The following is a 19,653-nucleotide window of genomic DNA, read 5'->3' on the forward strand; positions in this document are numbered from 1 at the left end:
CATAACTTTGTGTCACCAGTATTCCTCTGAAACGCAGGCTGTCTTCTTAAGTAGTGGTGAGTCAGCCCTCTGGCCCCTAGTGTGTGCGTGTGCACGTGTGCGTGTGTGTGTGCATGTGTTTCGTCTTAAGTGTGAGTCATAGTGAGGATTTGAGAAACAATGACCTTAAACACTGGAGAGAATATATTTTTTTAAATACATAAAAGTAAAATGACATTTCACGACATGGCCTGTTCTGGAATCCCAGCTGTATATTAGCTCGGTGTTGTCGTAGCAACGGCTGGTTTAGGGTTAAGGCAGGTGGCTATGTGCGTGTGAGTGCCTTTTCTAAGGAGTTATGAGCTTCGATGCCTCAACACATTGCCTCCGGTAAATCGCCTCAGTGAGTTAAAAGCCATGTACTTTATTTTACCAGTCAAATGTACTCATATTTCGACTTTACTGTGCAAATATATTGGAACGATCAGAATCTCAACCTTGGCTGGAAGCATTTGGGGGTGGGGGGGTGTGTCCTGACTTGTTGAGGGATCTGAGTGATTTGGGGGAAGAGTTAAAAGGGTGACTGGTTCAGGGTTAACGCTCTGCAGTAGATGAGATACATCTGGGAACTCTTTATCGCCTCAGTAAAAGAGGGTTATGACGGCGAGACATGAATACATTCATCAGCTAGCTACGGTATCATTCGGTGAAGGACACACTGTTTGGCATAGCCATTTAACTTGTTAGTCTCCCTCCATATAGTTCTTCTGTTTTCTCTTTGGATAGAAAGTGAGTGACTGCTTTTGTTTATGCATGCTTCATCAGCTATGGGTTGCTGTTGCTAGTGGTTACAGGGTGGTATTGCTCAATGACACACAGGATTTCAATTTTAGTGTGAAAAAGACAACTCCAATAACTGTGAGATTTCTCCTCAGTGTTCTTGCAGAAATCCACAGGAAAAATTACATTATTAATTAAAGTTATTTGAATAAAAAATGTACCTTACTAATAAAACATTTGACACAAACTTATTCCATAATTGACTGCCAATAAACGTTCTCTGAATCTCATTCCCATCGCTTTTTCTGATTGGTTCCTTCCTCTCAGGGAGAGCTGACTATGACCAGTGACATGGAGAGTCTCCAGACGGCCATCTTCCTGGACCTGGTCCCAGAGTCGTGGACCAGACGGGCCTACCCGTCTATGTGTGGCCTAGCCCTGTGGTTCACTGACCTGCTGGGGAGGATCAAGGAGCTGGAGGCCTGGGCCACTGACTTCATCCTGCCCTCAGCCGTCTGGCTGGCCGGCTTCTTCAACCCTCAGTCCTTTCTCACAGCCATCATGCAGGCTATGGCTCGCAGGTAGGTTGGCATGATAATCGATATTACAGAAATATAGCTTGAAAAAGTGGATTCAATGATACTTGTGCTAACGCAGGCTCGGCACGATCACAAATATTATCAGATAATGGAAACAAAATTGTTATTCGCTTTAAAATAATGTGAGAAGTACAGTTTTTCTCATTTCAGTTTTTCTCATTTTTCTGTGAGAATAGAATTCACCTTGTACCTAGAATTCCCACTGTCAATTATCACGATAAAAGCTGTTATCACGATACTACTTATCACCAGGTGATTGTGATACAACATTCCATGATGTTCCCATGATTCCTCCTGTCAGGAATGAGTGGCCTCTGGACCGGATGTGTCTGCAGTGTGACGTCACCAAAAAGAACAGAGAGGACTTCAGCACTCCTCCCAGGGAGGGGGCCTACGTACACGGACTGTACATGGAGGGAGCACGCTGGGACACTCAGGTACAGAGAGGGGTTATATAGGTGACATATAGATGACACAAAGGTGACATAGCTAGTGAGAGTTGTGTATGTCAGAGGGGGCCTACGTACATGGACTGTACGTGGAGGGAGCTTGCTGGGACACACAGGTGGGGATGTCACCTCATAGAGGAGTCATGTGGCTGACATATCAGTGACTTAAGCGTGACATAGTCGTGTTGTGTGTGTATATAGGTGTCCCCCCTACACTGCATGTGTGAAGAGGCTTTACAGTTCATACATGGTTAGAGATGGTAGGGTAAAGTAGTTATTTGTTTAATTAAAGTTTATCTCAAGGTTACTTCAGTTACTACTGTAGTATGGAATACTGCGTGCGTGAGTGTGCCAGTCAGGCTTTCTTTAAATTATATATATGCAGGAGAGCTGCATATATATGCATCCAGCTCTGCAGGAGAGCTGGATGCATATCCAGCTCTCCTGCAGGGTCCCAGTAGACCTGTTAATTAGGGAATGTGTCGAGTATGCACTGGCACACTTTAATCATCCTTATGAGTGGCACTGCTGTGTTCTCTCTTTATTAAAAGCTGGAGACAGACAGACAGACAGGGGTATAGGCAGAGAGTCAGACTGAGAGACGAGTAGCGAGGGAGACAGGTGGGCAGTCTGGGAGGGAGGAAGGCAACGATGGAGACAGTCAGAAAAGCATGAAAAAGTGTCCTCTCCCCCGCTCCGCTCCGCTCCCCTCCTCTCTCTTCCTAACTTCTGTCTTGCACTCATATTGGCTCCTCTCATCTCCACTCCTCCTCTCAGCCCTGGGCCAGCACTGTGTCAGGGTGTAACGGAGTGTGAACGGGAGTGTGAGCAGCATCCCTCCATCTGGAGCCCGGCTCTGGCGCTGCAGCTGTACAAGTCAAAGATTTATGATAAACCAGCTCATCTATATGAATGAGCCAAGCTACTTATTCAGGGGATGCGGACATCAAAGATGGGGGAATACACAGTAGCACTCTCTATGTGTATATAATAAAGATCTAAAGATGATAGTGGGGGGATGGGAAGGGTGTGTGTTTATGTTTATGCTGTTGGTTGTCTGTCTCCACCACTTATCCCCTAAGCCCCCACCTGCCCCCCGCCACTTATCCCCTAAGCCCCCACCCCGCCACTTATCCCCTAAGCCCCCACCCCACCACTTATCCCCTAAGCCCCCACCCTGCCACTTATCCCCTAAGCCCCCACCCTGCCACTTATCCCCTAAGCCCCCACCCGCACCCTGCCACTTATCCCCTAAGCCCCCACCCTGCCACTTATCCCCTAAGCCCCCACCCGCACCCTGCCACTTATCCCCTAAGCCCGCACCCGCCACTTATCCCCTAAGCCCCCACCCTGCCACTTATCCCCTAAGCCCCCACTCGCACCCCGCCACTTACCCCCTAAGCCCCCACCCGCACCCCGCCACTTATCCCCTAAGCCCCCACCCGCACCCCACCACTTATCCCCTAAGCCCCAACTCTCACCCCGCCACTTATCCCCTAAGCCCCAACCCTCCACTTATCCCCCAAGCCCCAACCCGCCACTTATCCCCTAAGCCCCAACCCACACCCCGCCACTTATCCACTAAGCCCCAACTCGCACCCTGCCACTTATCCCCTAAGCCCCAATCCGCCACTTATCCCCTAAGCCCCAACTCTCACCCCGCCACTTATCCCCTAAGCCCCAACCCTCCACTTATCCCCTAAGCCCCAACCCGCCACTCATCCCCTAAGCCCCAACCCGCACCCCGCCACTTATCCCCTAAGCCCCAACTCGCACCCTGCCACTTATCCCCTAAGCCCCAATCCGCCACTTATCCCCTAAGCCCCAATCCGCCACTTATCCCCTAAGCCCCAACTCTCACCCCGCCACTTATCCCCTAAGCCCCAACCCGCCACTTATCCCCTAAGCCCCAACCCGCACCCCGCCACCTATCCCCTAAGCCCCAATCCGCCACTTATCCCCTAAGCCCCAACCCGCACCCCGCCACTTATCCCCTAAGCCCCAACCCGCACCCCGCCACTTATCCCCTAAGCCCCAATCCGCAATTTATACCCTAGATAAATCTATCTAGCTCAGTCAGCCATTGGTTAGGCTATCAGAAGCTAGATAAAGGCATCTGCCATTCATCTCTTTGAAAATAAGTTGTGTGTGAAAAATTGTTGCATTTAAAGTGGAACTGACAGCATTTCAGCAACATGAAATCTTATTCAAATCTGTTCATATACACTCCCGGGGGGTAATCAAGTGACTACTGAGATATGGTCATTTTCACAAATTATTAGAATATTTGGGAATTACGTATACTAAGGCATTTGTGAAAATTTGATAGCAAAATAGAGTGGGAAAGCAGCCTTGTGTTTGGACAATAATAGACACTGCAGTAAATAAAACCGAATAGAAACAGCTGTCTTGTCCAGGACATGCACTATAGCCAATCAGAGCTACAGTAAGCCTTTATGCAAACAAGCCATTTGCCACACCGCCCTGCCATCATTCACTTTGAACTGGACTGTGTGTTTACAGGCAGTTGCAACAGCACGACTTTAGATAATTATAACTCATTCGCCAAAACTAACAAAATACACCGGAATAGATTTCTGCAAATATGTAAACACCTTGGGGGTCCTCTTACATTTGGTCAAACAACCATGAAAAAGTAGGCTCTCTCTCCCTCAGTCATGCACATAATTAACAGCAAGATCAACTACTAATTCTAGACAGAGCAAGACGAGCTAAAATACCGGTCATATTCAGCAGGTGTTGCGTGTTCCTAAATTCATCAGTTGTTCTGCACTCTGGCACACTCATATGAGAGTGCTCTGAAATCGGAGTAGATAGCCAGAGTGAATTTGCGAACTCAAGAAATATGCTAACTGGATAACTGTCGATAAAGTTATTGCTAGCTAACCAAATGACACCTGTATCTCTAGCCGTGTATAGCTACCGAAAACGATATGAGAGGAAAAATGTATTCACTCACCCAATCCTTCAATGGCATGACATGCCATCCTCCTAACAATCTAGCTAATGTTAGGCTCCGTGTTTTTAGCTTGCTACATAAATAGGTACGCTAGCCTATTAGCCACGTTATGACTGACTTGTGATCATTGCCCTTGCTAGTTTGATTGTATTGACATTCCCAGCCTTAGTTACATTCGTCAATTTTTGTCCAGAATATTGAGTCATTGAAACTGAAACAGTGAATCCCAAATGGAGGCAGCAAACAATGTACCAGGCCAGCTGTGATTTACAACCTGATAGCAAATATTTTTTGGACTACCATGAAATGTATTGGGGAATTATATGAATCATGCATTGAACTGCATCCATCTATTCTGCCAACAATGCCTTAGTGTACGTCGTGGAACGTTGAGTCCAATATAACCTATTTTTAAAACCTCTCATGGAGTTGATGTTGTAGCATAAACTGTGAATTAGATATTTTTGACTGATATTATGATTGTCTGTTTGTTTCATATCTGAAAAGTAGTTAACGCTGTCAGTTCCACTTTAAACTTTAGGTGACTGGATACTTTGTGTGCCAAACGTGAAATGTCTTTTTTTTGCAATGGGAAGTAATAGTTGTACATTTTGATTGGGAAATGATTAATGGTTGTGTTTTTGTATTCTTATGATTGGGACCTACTGGCTTATTATGTCCAGGTGAATGGACTGCTTATTCTTTAACATCATGCTGTGTGTGAATGCTGTCTTTCCATTGGCCCTATGCAGTGGTATAGTGGTTCCTGGAGAAGGGGGTATACTCATATTTTACCAAAAAGTTCCCAAATGGCCCGCCAGGCGAAGGAAAGGCACCCTGGGTGAAAAGTCCCATGTTTTCCTGTTTTTTAAAATGAATTTTCCTACCAATTTTTCAGATATTCACTCTCAATCACTTTTTTTTTTATAGACCAATGTATTTAAGTCCACAACAATGCTTAAACCACATCAATCTGATTGGATGTCAGGGCCCATCAGTGGGTGGGCCTCTGTCCTCCCAGGCCCATCCATGTCTACGCCCCTGATGCAAACAGGGCATGATGACAATTGCACATCACATATAGCCTACTAAACAACACTTCAGACTAAACCTTTTCAGTTTAGACTTTTTCAACTTTTTTGCATACCCATTGTTGTCTTAGTTAGCATTTACTGGTAGATATCATAAGTTGAAACGTCTTTCCTACCCTACCGGCTACCGATGTCATTCTTCTGTGAGCTGCTCCATGCCAAAACCAGTTGAGAGCTGCACACTCTTGCTGCCTGCGGATGATATTCCTCTGAAACTAGGCTGTGTGTGCGGCGCGCATGTGAATATATTTCACGTGCTTTGCGTTTGTGTAAGCTACTGATTGTGTAGGTATGATTTCTCTATTGTAGTACGTAATTGATAAGTAGTATACCTCCACTACACTACTTTGATACGCATCAGTAGGGATTAAGAAGTGAGTATACGCAATGCCCGCTGAATAAAAGTCTGTATACTGTTTATACCTACGAATAGCCTCCACTACACCACTGGCCCTTGGTTTTTTACAAAAAGTGCACTCCTACATGAGTACACTGGTATTACGGTTGCTGTCCTTTCAGAACCATGAACCTGGTACACACTGAGGGCCTATAGGTACACCACTGTACTAACCTGTCACACACTGAAGGCCTATAGGTACACCACTGTACTAACCTCTCACACACTGAAGGCCTATAGGTACACCACTATACAAACATGTCTATAATAGACATAAAGGCTGTTAAGATACTGTATTAATGTTTGAAGAAAGGAGTGTATATATTTGGCCTGGCGAAGCGGTTTTAGGGCTGACTAAATGGAAGCTGATAATTAGTTTTTTACTCCGCTGGTCTCGGGAAGAAATGATGAGTCCTCACTGTCCGAGATCGAGTCAAGACCTGGTACAAATGTATTCGACACCGAGACAAGACCGAGACACTCAATATGTGGTCTCGAGACCGTATTACTACAACACTGGAAAATAGGTTTATATATTTTGTTTGTATGTACACCACATGGCCAAAAGTATGTGGACACCCCTTCAAATGAGTGTATTCAGCTATTTCAGCCACACCCATTGCTGACCAGTGTATACAATTAAGCACACTGCCATGCAATCTCCATAGACAAACATTGGCAGTACTATGGCCCGTAGTGAAGAGCTCAGTCACTTTTAACGTGGCACCGTCATAGGACGCCACCTTTCCAACAAGTCAGTTTGTAAAATGTTTGCCCTAGAGCTGCCCCGGTCAACTGTAAGTGCTCTTATTGTGAAGTGGAAACGTCTAGGAGCAACAGCGGCTCAACCGCTAAGTAGTAGGCCACACAAGCTCACAGAACGGGAGTGCTGAAGCGCATAGCTTGTAAAAATTGTCTGTCCTTGGTTGCAACACCCACTACCGAGTCCCAAACTGCCTCTGGAAGCAATGTTAGCACAAGAACTGCTCGCCCGGAGCTTCATGAAATGGGTTTCCATGGCCGAGCAGCCACACACAAGCCTAAGATCCCCATGCGCAATGCCAAGCGTCGACTGGAGGGGTATAAAGCTCGCCGCCATTGGACCCTGGAGCAGTAGAAACGCGTTCTCTGGAGTGATGAATCGTGAGGAATAATGGTCTGGGCTGTTTTTCATGGTTCGGGCCCCTTAGTTCCAGTGAAGGGAAATCTTAACCATACAGCATACAATGACATTCTAGACGATTCTGTGCTTCCAACTTTGTGTCAACAGTTTGGGGAAGGCCCTTTCCTGTTTCAGCAGGACAATGCTCTGTGTACAAAGCGAGTTCCATACATACATTTTTGTGGGGGATTGGTGTGGAAGAACTTTTATTTTATTTATTTTTTATTTTATTTATTTATTTAACCTTTATTTAACCAGGTAGGCAAATTGAGAACACGTTCTCATTTACAATTGCGACCTGGCCAAGATAAAGCAAAGCAGTTCGACACATACAACAACACATAGTTACACATGGAGTAAAACAAACATATAGTCAATGATACAGTGAAAAAAAATAAGTCTATATACAATGTGAGCAAGTGAGGTGAGATAAGGGAGGTGAAGGCAAACAAATATATGTATAAATAAATAAAAATATAAAAAGGCCATGGTGGCGAAGTAAATACAACACAGCAAGTAAAATAAAACTTAAAACACTGGAATGGTTGGTTTGCAGTGGAAGAAAGCGCAAAGTAGAGACAGAAATAATGGGGTGCAAAGGAGCAAAATAAATAAATAAATACAGTAGGTAAAGAGGTAGTTGTTTGGGCTAAAATTATAGATGGGCTATGTACAGGTGCAGTAATCTATGAGCTGCTCTGACAGCTGGTGCTTAAAGCTAGTGAGGGAGATAAGTGTTTCCAGTTTCAGAGATTTTTGTAGTTCGTTCCAGTCATTGGCAGCAGAGAACTGGAAGGAGAGGCGGCCAAAGGAAGAATTGGTTTTGGGGGTGACCAGAGAGATAAACCTGCTGGAGCGCGTGCTACAGGTAGGTGTTGCTATGGTGACCAGCGAGCTGAGATAAGGGGGGACTTTACCTAGCAGGGTCTTGTAGATGACCTGGAACCAGTGGGTTTGGCGACGAGTATGAAGCGAGGGCCAGCCAACGAGAGTGTACAGGTCGCAGTGGTGGGTAGTATATGGGGCTTTGGTGACAAAACGGATGGCACTGTGATAGACTGCATCCAATTTATTGAGTAGGGTTTTGGAGGCTATTTTGTAAATGACATCACCGAAGTCGAGGATTGGTAGGATGGTCAGTTTTACAAGGGTATGTTTGGCAGCATGAGTGAAGGATGCTTTGTTGCGGAATAGGAAGCCAATTCTAGATTTAACTTTGGATTGGAGATGTTTGATGTGAGTCTGGAAGGAGAGTTTACAGTCTAACCAGACACCTAGGTATTTGTAGTTGTCCACATATTCTAGGTCAGAGCCGTCCAGAGTAGTGATGTTGGACAGGCGGGCAGGTGCAGGCAGCGATCGGTTGAAGAGCATGCATTTAGTTTTACTTGTATTTAAGAGCAATTGGAGGCCACGGAAGGAGAGTTGTATGGCATTGAAGCTCGCCTGGAGGGTTGTTAACACAGTGTCAAAAGAAGGGCCAGAAGTATACAGAATAGTGTCGTCTGCGTAGAGGTGGATCAGAGAATCACCAGCAGCAAGAGCGACATCATTGATGTATACAGAGAAGAGAGTCGGTCCAAGAATTGAACCCTGTGGCACCCCCATGGAGACTGCCAGAGGCCCGGACAACAGACCCTCCGATTTGACACACTGAACTCGATCAGACAAGTAGTTGGTGAACCAGGCGAGGCAATCATTAGAGAAACCAAGGCTGTCGAGTCTGCCGATGAGGATGTGGTGATTGACAGAGTCAAAAGCCTTGGCCAGGTCAATGAATACGGCTGCACAGTATTGTTTCCTATCGATGGCGGTTAAGATATCACATAACTTGACTGGCCTTCACAGAGCCCTGACCTCAACAACATCAAATACCTTTGGGATGAATTGGAACGCCGACTGCGAGCCAGGCCTAATTGGTCAACATCAGTGCCCGACCTCACTAATGCTCTAGTGGCTGAATGGAAGCAAGTCCCCGCAGCAATGTTCCAACATCTAGTGGAAAGCCTTCCCAGAAGAGTGGAGGCTGTTATAGCAGCAAATGGGGGACAAACTCCACATTAATGTCCATGATTTTGGAATGAGGTGTACGACGGGCAGGTATCCACATACTTTTGGCCATGTAGTTTAAGTGTTGGGCTTTATAGATTGTTTATATGTATGTGTTGGGCTTTACAGTCATGCACCTGAGCTCAATTTCGAGTCTCATAGCAAAGAGTCTGAATACTTATGTAAATAAGGTATTTCTGTTTTTTATTTTTAATACATTTGCAAACATTTTTAAAAACCTGTTTTTTGCTTTGTCATTATGGGGTATTGTGTGTAGATTGCTAAGAATGCCACGGTCATATTTGTCCATATTCTGTTCCAGTTAAAGGGTTGTTCAGATTCACTTAGATCTGTGGAAGTACAGTAGCTTATTAATAAGATACACTATAGCCAGTTTTGTCTTTGCAACAAATAAATATCTATTCTCTCCTAATGGTGACGGTTGCTGTTATCTTTTTACATTTATATCAACCCCATACACCTTCAAGAAGATAGAAATGATCATTTGTCATGAATTTCAATGAGATGGGACAGCGTCTTTAACGACCCTCATTATTCCTATTTACCTAAATACACATAAAGCTATCAATGTGTAAAAGTCAACACAAAAAGAATGTACCGACTGCTGATGCAATTAGGGCTGTAATTCAGACGGATGTCATAAAGTGGCTTTGTCTCTTCGTCCTCCAAGCTTCTCCTCCAAAGTCATTAGGATTTACATTTGTTTCCTGGAGTCAGCTAGCTTCGTGGTGGAACTTCTGTCTCCTGGACACTAAGTGGAGAGAGGATTAATTAGTGAGATGGACCGCTCTGTTTCCTGTTTGAGCGTGTTTGGAAAGTCTGCTCTGAAAGGCAGGAGAAGACAGGATAACTTCAGACTTATAGTGACTTTCACACACTGTTCAAGGGTACCCCAAATATTGAGCCCCTAAAGTGTCCTTCTGCCAACTCAGTCAGATTAATTTAATTACATTTGCTGTATTGTTTAAGAAGGATTTAATTCAGTTCTACCAAATACAACCTTCAGGAAATAAAATTGCTTTAGTTATATGGTAATACTTAATTTTCACAATATTCCTGTTTGTCCTAAGGCCACCTACACTGAAGAAAAGTGTACATATGAGATACTTTTTTCTCAAAGACCATGTCATTGTCCTCTCTCCCTCTCCCATCAGGCTGGTATGATGGTGGATGCCCGTCTGAAGGAACTGACCCCCACCATGCCCGTCATCTTCATCAGAGCCATCCCTGTGGACAAGCAGGAGGTGCGTAACGTCTACCAGTGTCCTGTCTACAAGACCAGACAGAGAGGACCCACCTATGTATGGACCTTCAACCTCAAGACCAAAGAGAACCCTTCCAAGTGGACCCTAGCTGGGGTGGCCCTGCTACTGCAGATCTAAATGCAAGTTTTATCTTGTTTTTGTAGATCCAAAGTTCTAAACATACTGTGACGTTTCAGTCAGAGACCTTCATCAGACATAATCTTGCCAGCCAGCTTCAGAATGGGGTCGATTTGATTGACCTTTTTCTTTGCACATAAACATGAACCTAGCTAACTGTACAGCACACTTATCAGACAGTCTTTTAATAGTTGTTACTAGTTGAGTTCTAGATTGATCTCACTTGTCGAAAGGAGGAAATGTTCCTGTCGAAATGAGGAACGAAGTGAGAAGGGTCAAAAGAAAGATTTATTCTGTCTTGAAGAGAAGAGAAACCCAACACCAAATAGATAGGGTTGTCCTGTAATACTTAAATCAGTATAATCAAAAATAATCTACTCTGGAGATCTCAAATAGTCGTTTCTTCTTTTTTAAACACCAATTTTGTAGAATAAAGACTTTTATACTGAACCATCCAAGAGTGCAGTCAGGTGTTTTGTGTTCGCTGCTTTGCTCCTCTTTTCCCTCCATTTTCTCTAATCTACAGTCATTCTCTCTAACTTTTTCAAAGCAGTCTTCTCCACCACCCACCTCCTTCCTAAATAACCTTCCCAACTCTACAGCTCATTCTGCAGTCTCACATATACTGTATACCCGTCCATTGTACCCAGACATGTGCAGACTGCACACATACACACGCACGGACACCATAAAAGGATCATGAGGAGGGATTCATTTTATCGTGGTGGTGTATAAGTTGTGATGCCTCAGCTATCTCTATTTCTCTCTCTTTCTCTCTCATCAGCTCCGTCTCCCTGGTGTCTCCTTTATCCAGTTATTGGAGGGCCTTAACAAAGCGCCATGAGACGGAGAGAGATGAGGAGGAGGGATGGAAAGAGGGAGGAAAATGAAGAAAGCAATAATGCAATGGGAGGCAATCTATGTAGAACTTGCAAATTACACCTTCAGGTAGTGTTATGAAAATAGATTGTGCCTTTGCCTATGTGGCGCATACCGGTATACACAGTACAGATGATGCATGGGACTCAGGAGAAATTATTACCCTCTTATAAGCTTTGAAGAAATAATTCAAAGTGCTTTTGAAGCGCTGCGTTTTTGTTGACTCTTTCTATTAGGGAATGCAGTACTGTACACACACTGATGTGTGACGTAAAGTAGAATGAGCTCTTTGGGCCAAAGGGAAAGTTAGCACTTACCTGCCTTCAAACAATACTGTTATGTCTCGTGGGTTTCATAACCACGCCTTTATAAAAATGCAATAATGATGAGACAGGAGACAGGAATCAGTTCAACCATTTATCTGGAACGTGCTAGGTCTAGAACACATACAACACCCATGATGCTTTGCGGCACACCCCCCAATACACCACACCTTCTCCCCGCCGACTTAAATTGTAACCATTATGAACAACAGTCCTGAAAAGTTGACTGTCAGCCCCCAGGTGACAACAGAGTGTAACAGTTCTGGACCACTCACGACTGGTGTTTCTGTCAATGTAGCTTTACTCAGCAGTAACCGATCTATGTGCCTTTTCCAGATGACATCCTCTGCAGTCTGGACAGTGTAGGACACAGGACCAGTCTGAGTAGGTTGAAGCTTGTGCGTTGCTCTCTCTTCATGAGTAGCTATACAGACGAACCCTTGGTTGTTGCGTGAGGTGTGTTCCTGTAGGATAGCAGGAAGCTGTTCAAGCGTTTGGTGCAGTGTTTCATGGTCTGTACGAATTAAACCTCTCCGCCAGCCCGTTGGTTGATGGATGTGATGGGTGGATCTGATGTGCTATACGCCTTTCACCTGTAGGAACGTGGCCAATTCTTGGGACAGCTGCGGTCCGTTGTTGGTAACAAGTTGGAGTGGCAAGCCGAACCTACTAAACACTTCTCCAAGCTTCTCGATGGTCTTCTCAGCACTAGTAGACCTCATGATGGCAACCTCTGGCCACCACCTATCAGTATCCACAACCACGAGAAACATTCTGTCTTCGAATGGACCTGCGAAGTCTACATTTATGCATTGCCACACCTCTAGCCAATCCCACGGATGAAGAGGTAGAAGTTGTGGTACATTGCGAACCTTCTGACATGAGGAATATGCTTTCTCCTCAATGCTTCCATCCAATCCAGACCACCAGAAGTAGCTTTGTGCGATTTCCTTAATGTGAACCATTGCACAATGACCTGATTGTAACTGTTGCAAGACTGGTTTCCTCGGTGATGGCGGAAGGATAACGCTCCTTCCTCACAGCAGGCAACCGGACTGTACTGACATCTGCATTGCAGTGCAGTTCTGACTTGCGGAACCTGATGTCGTAGTTGTTGTGGTGGACATACAATGCTGTTTTTAGATAGAGAATTGTCCATTTTTATATGCAAGTGTTTTTTTGCTGATGCAGGCTTGTCTTGTGTGACTTAGTCAAAAGTCTGGGCGTACCGACTGCAGTATGTGACATCCCATTTGTACTATCTGCAGGAACTCATCTGTGTGGAAACTTGCAGGAAGGAACAGACAATGGTGGCAACATCAGCTATCGTAATCTGCACAGACAAGCTAAACGCCTTTTATACACTATTTTCCCCACCCCTGTTTGCACACATCTGCTAACTGCCAAAGAGGTTGGACTTTTCTATAAAAGCTGAGAGCCAACTCTGTTCGTTGGGCTCTTAACTCTGCACCATTGAGTGATTGTTAACCGCTCCATTTTTGCAAATCTTATAATAAAGTTATTTGAAGAATCTCTCTTCTGGTTAGTGTGTGCTGACAACAACAAAGCCCACCTTTTGCATTCTGCTTGCAGCAAGTGACGGAATCCCAGTATGCGGTCCAAAGATGCTTGTCTGCGGACAATGATCTGTAAGAAAGGTGAACTTCCTCCTATACAGATACTGGTGAAACTTACGCACTCCAAAAACAATGCCTACACTCTTAGAAAAAAAGGGTTCCAAAAGGGGTCTGCGGCTGACCCAATATGAAGCCATTTTTGGTTCCAGGTAGAACTCTTTTGAGTTCCATACAATGTTCCCTCTAATTTTCTTCAGCACTGAGCAAATTTCAGGTCTGCTGAGCGCAAACTTGAATGTTCAGAAAATTCTGTGCAACAGCGTTTACTGTGAACACTGAGGCTGTACCAGCTTTAAGTTGCAGTTTTAACAGTGGCCAAGTATGCTACTGTGGCTATTTGATCACCTACCAGAGTGGCCTACCATTAAAAACAATGGAGAAAAATGTCTCGCCTACTCCCTCTCCCCCTCACCAGGGCTCAACGTTGCCGGTCTACTATCCACCGGTCCTGGCACCATCATTATGCACACCTGCTCCCATCATTACACACACCTGGACCTCATCATCACCTTGATTACTCTGCCTTTATTTAGCCCTCAGTAGCCTCAGTCATCAGGCAGTATTGGTTTTGGTCACGTTCAGTACGCTAAAAGTTCTACTGTTTAGTTAATCTGCCTTATTCTTAAACTCACAATCTGCACCTGCACCCTGACTCCCAGCGTATACGAAGCAAAACATGCATCTCATAACATGGAAATAGCTGTTCTATCATTCAGCCTACAGTATCAGCCAATGTGTGATGTTCAATGTAGGCCTACATTCCATGAGACTTTTGAAAAAAACATGCCGGGCTTAATATTAACCTGTTTATCCACTTGTCCGTCAGACAAGGAGGTGACTGAACATGTGTTGTTTGATGCAAAAAAAAACAGTTTACAAAATAACATTTATTTATTATTCCCTTACCATTATTACAGAGAATCAGACAAATTATGCTACTCTCTGCCTATTGGCTACTTGGCTTATTCAAGACCGTCTCAAAATACAACACTGCCCCTTTAAGACATAAAAAAACTCTTAACCTGACTCTTTTCAAAGATGGCTAGAAATGCACACATCTTGTAGGAAACAACCACCTTGATTACTCTCCCTTTATTTAGCCCTCAGTATTCTCAGTCATTAGGCAGTTTTGTTTCGGTATGTTACATTGAAAGTGGCTAATATTGCATTGATTTGATCACAATTCCAACAGTAGAGCGAAAAATTGATAGTGTTAACTGATCTTGTGCTTCTCTGCCGTGCTGATATTTCTTGTACGCAGCAGTCCGAGGGGAGCTGTGTGCCCGAGCACGCGCTCAGCTTAGAGAGAACATTGGTTCCATGTATAACCCTCTGACATGGGACACAACTGCTCCTACACCATATGGACTAGCATCACAAGCTAGTTGGCTGGGCAATGCAGCGTTGAATTGTGTCAGTGCCGCAGATTTCAGTAGTGTTTCCTTGGTTTTCACGAATGATTCCTAGCATTGTTTTGTCCATTTCCATGTTTTGTTCTGACAAAGAAACGGATGCAGTGGCTTCAGCTTCATTGCTGAGCTTGGGATAAAGCATCTGTAGCAATTCAGTAACCCCAGGGGGCAAATATGCTGACGTTGTCTTGGACATTCTAACGTTCTGAGGAGCTGGGATGTCTAAGATAGCCTTGTCATTGGACGGAGCCTTGTGGAGGCCCGTAGCTGCGATGACGTGTATGAGGTATTCAACCAATGATTGGAAGAATGCACATTTGTCCTTACAAACTCGCAGTCTGTAGTCCTTCAATCTCTGTAAGGTCGCATTCAAGTTCTGTAGATGGTCCTCTTCGTCCTTTCCAGTAACGCGGATGTCATCCAGGTAGCATTGTGCTCCTGGCAATCCACTCCAGATCGGGTCCATTGTTCTCTGGAACAGAGCTGGCGCACTTGTGATTCCAAATGGTAGACGACAGTACTTGAAGAGCCCCGTGTGTGTCACGATGGTCAGCAGCGCCTTTAACTTTTCATCTACTTGCATCTGAAAAGGGGCTTGGCAGAGTTTTATGTTGTGGAACTTTTGACCCCCAGCTATGCCCTTGAAAAGGTTGTTAATGTGTGGTAGCGGATACTGTTCAGCAGACAACACAGGGTTAACTGTGACTTTAAAGTCTCCACATATCCTGATTCCCTCCTTCTTCAGGACTGATACAATGGGTGTTGCACATTCACTCATGCTAACTGGCTCCAGTACTTTGTTCTTGACTAATGTGTCCAAGTCACCCTTGACTTTTGGTCTGATAGCTATGGGTTGTGATTTCAGAAACTTTGGTTTCTTGTCTGGCTTAATGTTAAGCATCTGTAATGTCTTTCATGCAACCCAGCTCTCCATTAAAGACTCCTCCATGTTTCTTTAAGATGGCGGGTAAGATCTGTGTCTCCATGTATTATTGTAGACACTAATGGCCAGTCCAGTGTGATTGTCTCCACCCACGAATGTCCCAGTAGGGATGGATAGTCTCCTTTCACGAAGTAGAATGACAGCTTTTCAGTTTGTCAGTTTAATTGAACGGTGACCTCAGTGATGCCTCTCACGGCAACAGATTCACTTGCGTAAGTCTGGTTGAAGTGGAAGGTGTTTCAGTGTATTTTTGTAGACTGGGTCTGACACGTGATACAGCTGCCCCCGTGTCAATCTCCATTCACACTGGTTGCCTCTAGCAACTGAGAGACATAGTAGCCGTGCGGTCCCCCAGCAACAGTCAGTATATTCAGTGACTTCCTCGTCTGATGAGTAACTCACCTCTGTGTTCTCTTGCTCAACAGCGTGAACATGTCCCTTTTTCTTTCGTTGGAATGTCTCTTTCTTGTTTTCAGTCTTTAATGTTTTCCGTGAGCTCCTTTTGTTTCTGCAGGCTCGCTTGATGTGGCCCTTTTTACCACAGGCTCGGCAATCCATGTCCTTATACCAGCATGTAGATGCCTTATGTCCCGCCGTGCCACAGCGGAAGCATGTGCCTTGATTTCCCTGCCTCAGATTTTCAGTTGCAACTCTGTGCACTCGTCCTGATGAACTCAACTGCTGAGCTTCATGAAGCAGCTACTTGGCATCATGAAGTGTAGCATAATAACCTTCAGTACCTCATGAATTATAGCTTCTGAAATGGTACAGTAAGAATGGGTTTTCGGCAATAGCGAGTTACAAACCATGAGTCTTTAAAGGCCAAAAACAGCTTGGCCATTCATATTTCATTATTTAGGGAGAGCTGCTGGCATGGAAGTGTGGGGCGAGAATGTTAGAATGTTGGGGTTGGTTGGGAAAGAGTCTTATCAAAGGGGCTCCTGCTCAGAATGGCAAAGAAGGTAGCTTTAATCATCTTCTGAGCCACACGTCAGCCGGTTGCTAGGTTACAGGTCAGTTCTGAGAAACTGCTAATGTGAAAAGCTTGCAATGGTTTGCTGTGTGTAACATGAAAGCAAGTGACGTACTAATTTGAAGAAAATGGCTGCAGTTCTTCAGTTGCCTTCGGTAATGACAGGGATCATGCGACCTATTTTTCCCTTGCCCCAGGCCCCTTTGCAATCATTCATACATTATCTTCAGACATGCAAAACTAAATCAGGAGTCAAACGTTATCACCTCCAGCCCTGCATAGTCACATTCAGATACTGTAGTAGCAGGTCATGAAAGAATGGAAGCTAATATTTTACCCCAATAATACCCATAGAGTTTAACCCCCTTCCTCCTTTTTCAGTTTTCATAATGTTTTTCTTCTTTTTAAAGCTAGACATTGATGTTCATTATAAAATGTCACTTGTTCTCAGAAATACTTTCTGTGAAAACAGCAGGGAAGGTGGCAGCCAAGACAGCAAGCTTCTTCCATAACGAGCAAGTGCTACCTGGGGGGTTTCTGATTTGTTTTGTTTTTACCAAGCAAAAATGATTGGATGCCAACTTCAGTATTATACTTACTTGTATTAATACAACTTAAATAACCATTTATCAATAGTATTATCAGATATTAACACCTGCAAAATGTTCCATCCAACTTTTATTTTGCTCTCTATCCTGAAGTATCAGGTTTGGTTATGTTTCCACTTGCAGCTGCCGAAATATGTATTCAATGTTTATGTATTTCTATTGGTTGGTTCAAGTCAATAAGTTGTTATGTCATTGGCTACGCTTGAAGACAGGGGGAGATTGCGAATACCAGTTCTTCCCAGTCTGATATTTGCATGTAAGTGGTAAGTCACGCTCTGAAATAGTGCATTCTATTTACGTATTTACAATGTGTATGAGTTTACTATGTACTTTTACTGATATATATATAAATAAATATATATACACACACAGTACCAGTCAAAATTTTGGACACACGTACACATTCAAGGGTTTTTCTTTATTTTTACTATTTTCTAAATTGTAGAATAATAGTGAAGACATCAAAACTATGAAATAACACATAAGGAATCATGTAGCCACCCTTTGCCTTGATGACAGCTTTGCATACTCTTGGCGTTCTCTCAACCAACTTCATGAGGTAGTTGTTGTGACAAGGTTAGGGGTGGTATACAGAAGATAGCCCTATTTGGTAAAATACCAAAGTCCATATTATGGCAAGAACAGTTCAAGTAAGCAAAGAGAACTGACAGTCCATCATTACTTTAAGACATGAAGGTCAGTCAATCCGGAAAATGTCAAGAACTTTTAAAGTTTCTACATATGCAGTCGCAAAAACCATTAAGTGCTATAATGAAACTGGCTCTCATGAGGACCACCACAGGAAAGGAAGACCCAGAGTTACCTTTGCTGCAGAGGATAAGTTCATTAGAGTTACCAGCCTCAGAAATAGCCACCCAAATAAATGCTTCACAGAGTTCAAGTAACAGACACATCTCAACATCAACTGTTCAGAGGAGACTGCATGAATCAGGCCTTCGTGGTCGAATTGCAGCAAAGAAACTACTACTAAAGGACACCAATAAGAAGAACAGACTTGCTTGGGCCAAGAAACATGAGCAATGAACATTAGACCGGTGGAAATCTGTCCTTTGGTCTGATGAGTCCAAATGTGCGATTTTTGGTTCCAACTGTCGTGTCTTTGTGAGACGCAGAGTAGGTGAACGAATGATCTCTGCATGTGTGGTTCCCACCATGAATCATGGAGGAGGAGGTGTGATGGTGTGGGGGTGCTTTGCTGGTGACACTGTCTGTGATTTATTTAGAATTCAAGGCGCACCCCACCAGCATGGCTACCACAGCATTCTGCAGCGATACGCCATCCCATCTGTTTTGTGCTTAGTGGGATTAACATTTGTTTTTCAACAGGACAATGACCCAACACACCTCCTGGCCTCCACAATCACCTGACATCAATCCAATTGAGATGGTTTGGGATGAGTTGGACCGCAGAGTGAAGGAAAAGTAGCCAACAAATGCTCAGCATATGTGGGAACTCCTTCAAGACTGTTGGAAAAGCTTTCCAGGTGATGCTGGTTGAGAGAATGCCAAGAGTGTGCAAAGCTGTCATCAAGGCAAAGGGTGGATACTTTGAAGAATCTCAAATATAAAATATATTTTGATTTGTTTAACACTTTTTTGTATACTACATAATTCCATATGTGTTATTTCGTAGTTTTGATATCTTCACTATTATTCTACAATGTAGAAAATAGTAAACAAAGAAAAACCCTTGAATGAGTCAGTGTGTCAAACTTTTGACTGGTACCGTACATACGGAACAAAAATATAAATGCAATGTGTAACAATTTCAAAGATGTACAGATAATATAAGGAAATCAGTCAATTGAAATAAATCAATTAGGCTCTAATCTATGTATTTCACATGACTGGGAATATAGATCTAAGTCTGTTGGTCACAGACACCGTATAAAAAAGGTAGGGACATGGATCAGAAAACCAGTCAGTATCTGGTGTGACCGCCATTTGTCTCATGCATCGCGACACATC

General features: G+C 43.9%; 1 protein-coding gene across 1 annotated transcript in view; it reads left to right on the top strand.

The window, feature by feature from the left end:
• The window catches only part of dnah9 (dynein, axonemal, heavy chain 9), a 143,485-nt gene extending 132,141 nt beyond the window's left edge, over positions 1–11,344 (top strand). The window contains exons 74-76 of the mRNA XM_071409795.1: positions 1,087–1,340; positions 1,660–1,795; positions 10,662–11,344. Coding sequence (XP_071265896.1) covers positions 1,087–1,340; positions 1,660–1,795; positions 10,662–10,889 — 618 coding nt within the window. The 3' untranslated portion in view covers positions 10,890–11,344. The remainder of the gene's footprint in view (positions 1–1,086; positions 1,341–1,659; positions 1,796–10,661) is intronic.
• Positions 11,345–19,653: the final 8,309 nt, after the last annotated feature.

This window comes from Salvelinus alpinus, chromosome 7 (assembly GCF_045679555.1).
Source record: "Salvelinus alpinus chromosome 7, SLU_Salpinus.1, whole genome shotgun sequence".
Classification (NCBI taxonomy): Eukaryota; Metazoa; Chordata; class Actinopteri; order Salmoniformes; family Salmonidae; genus Salvelinus; species Salvelinus alpinus.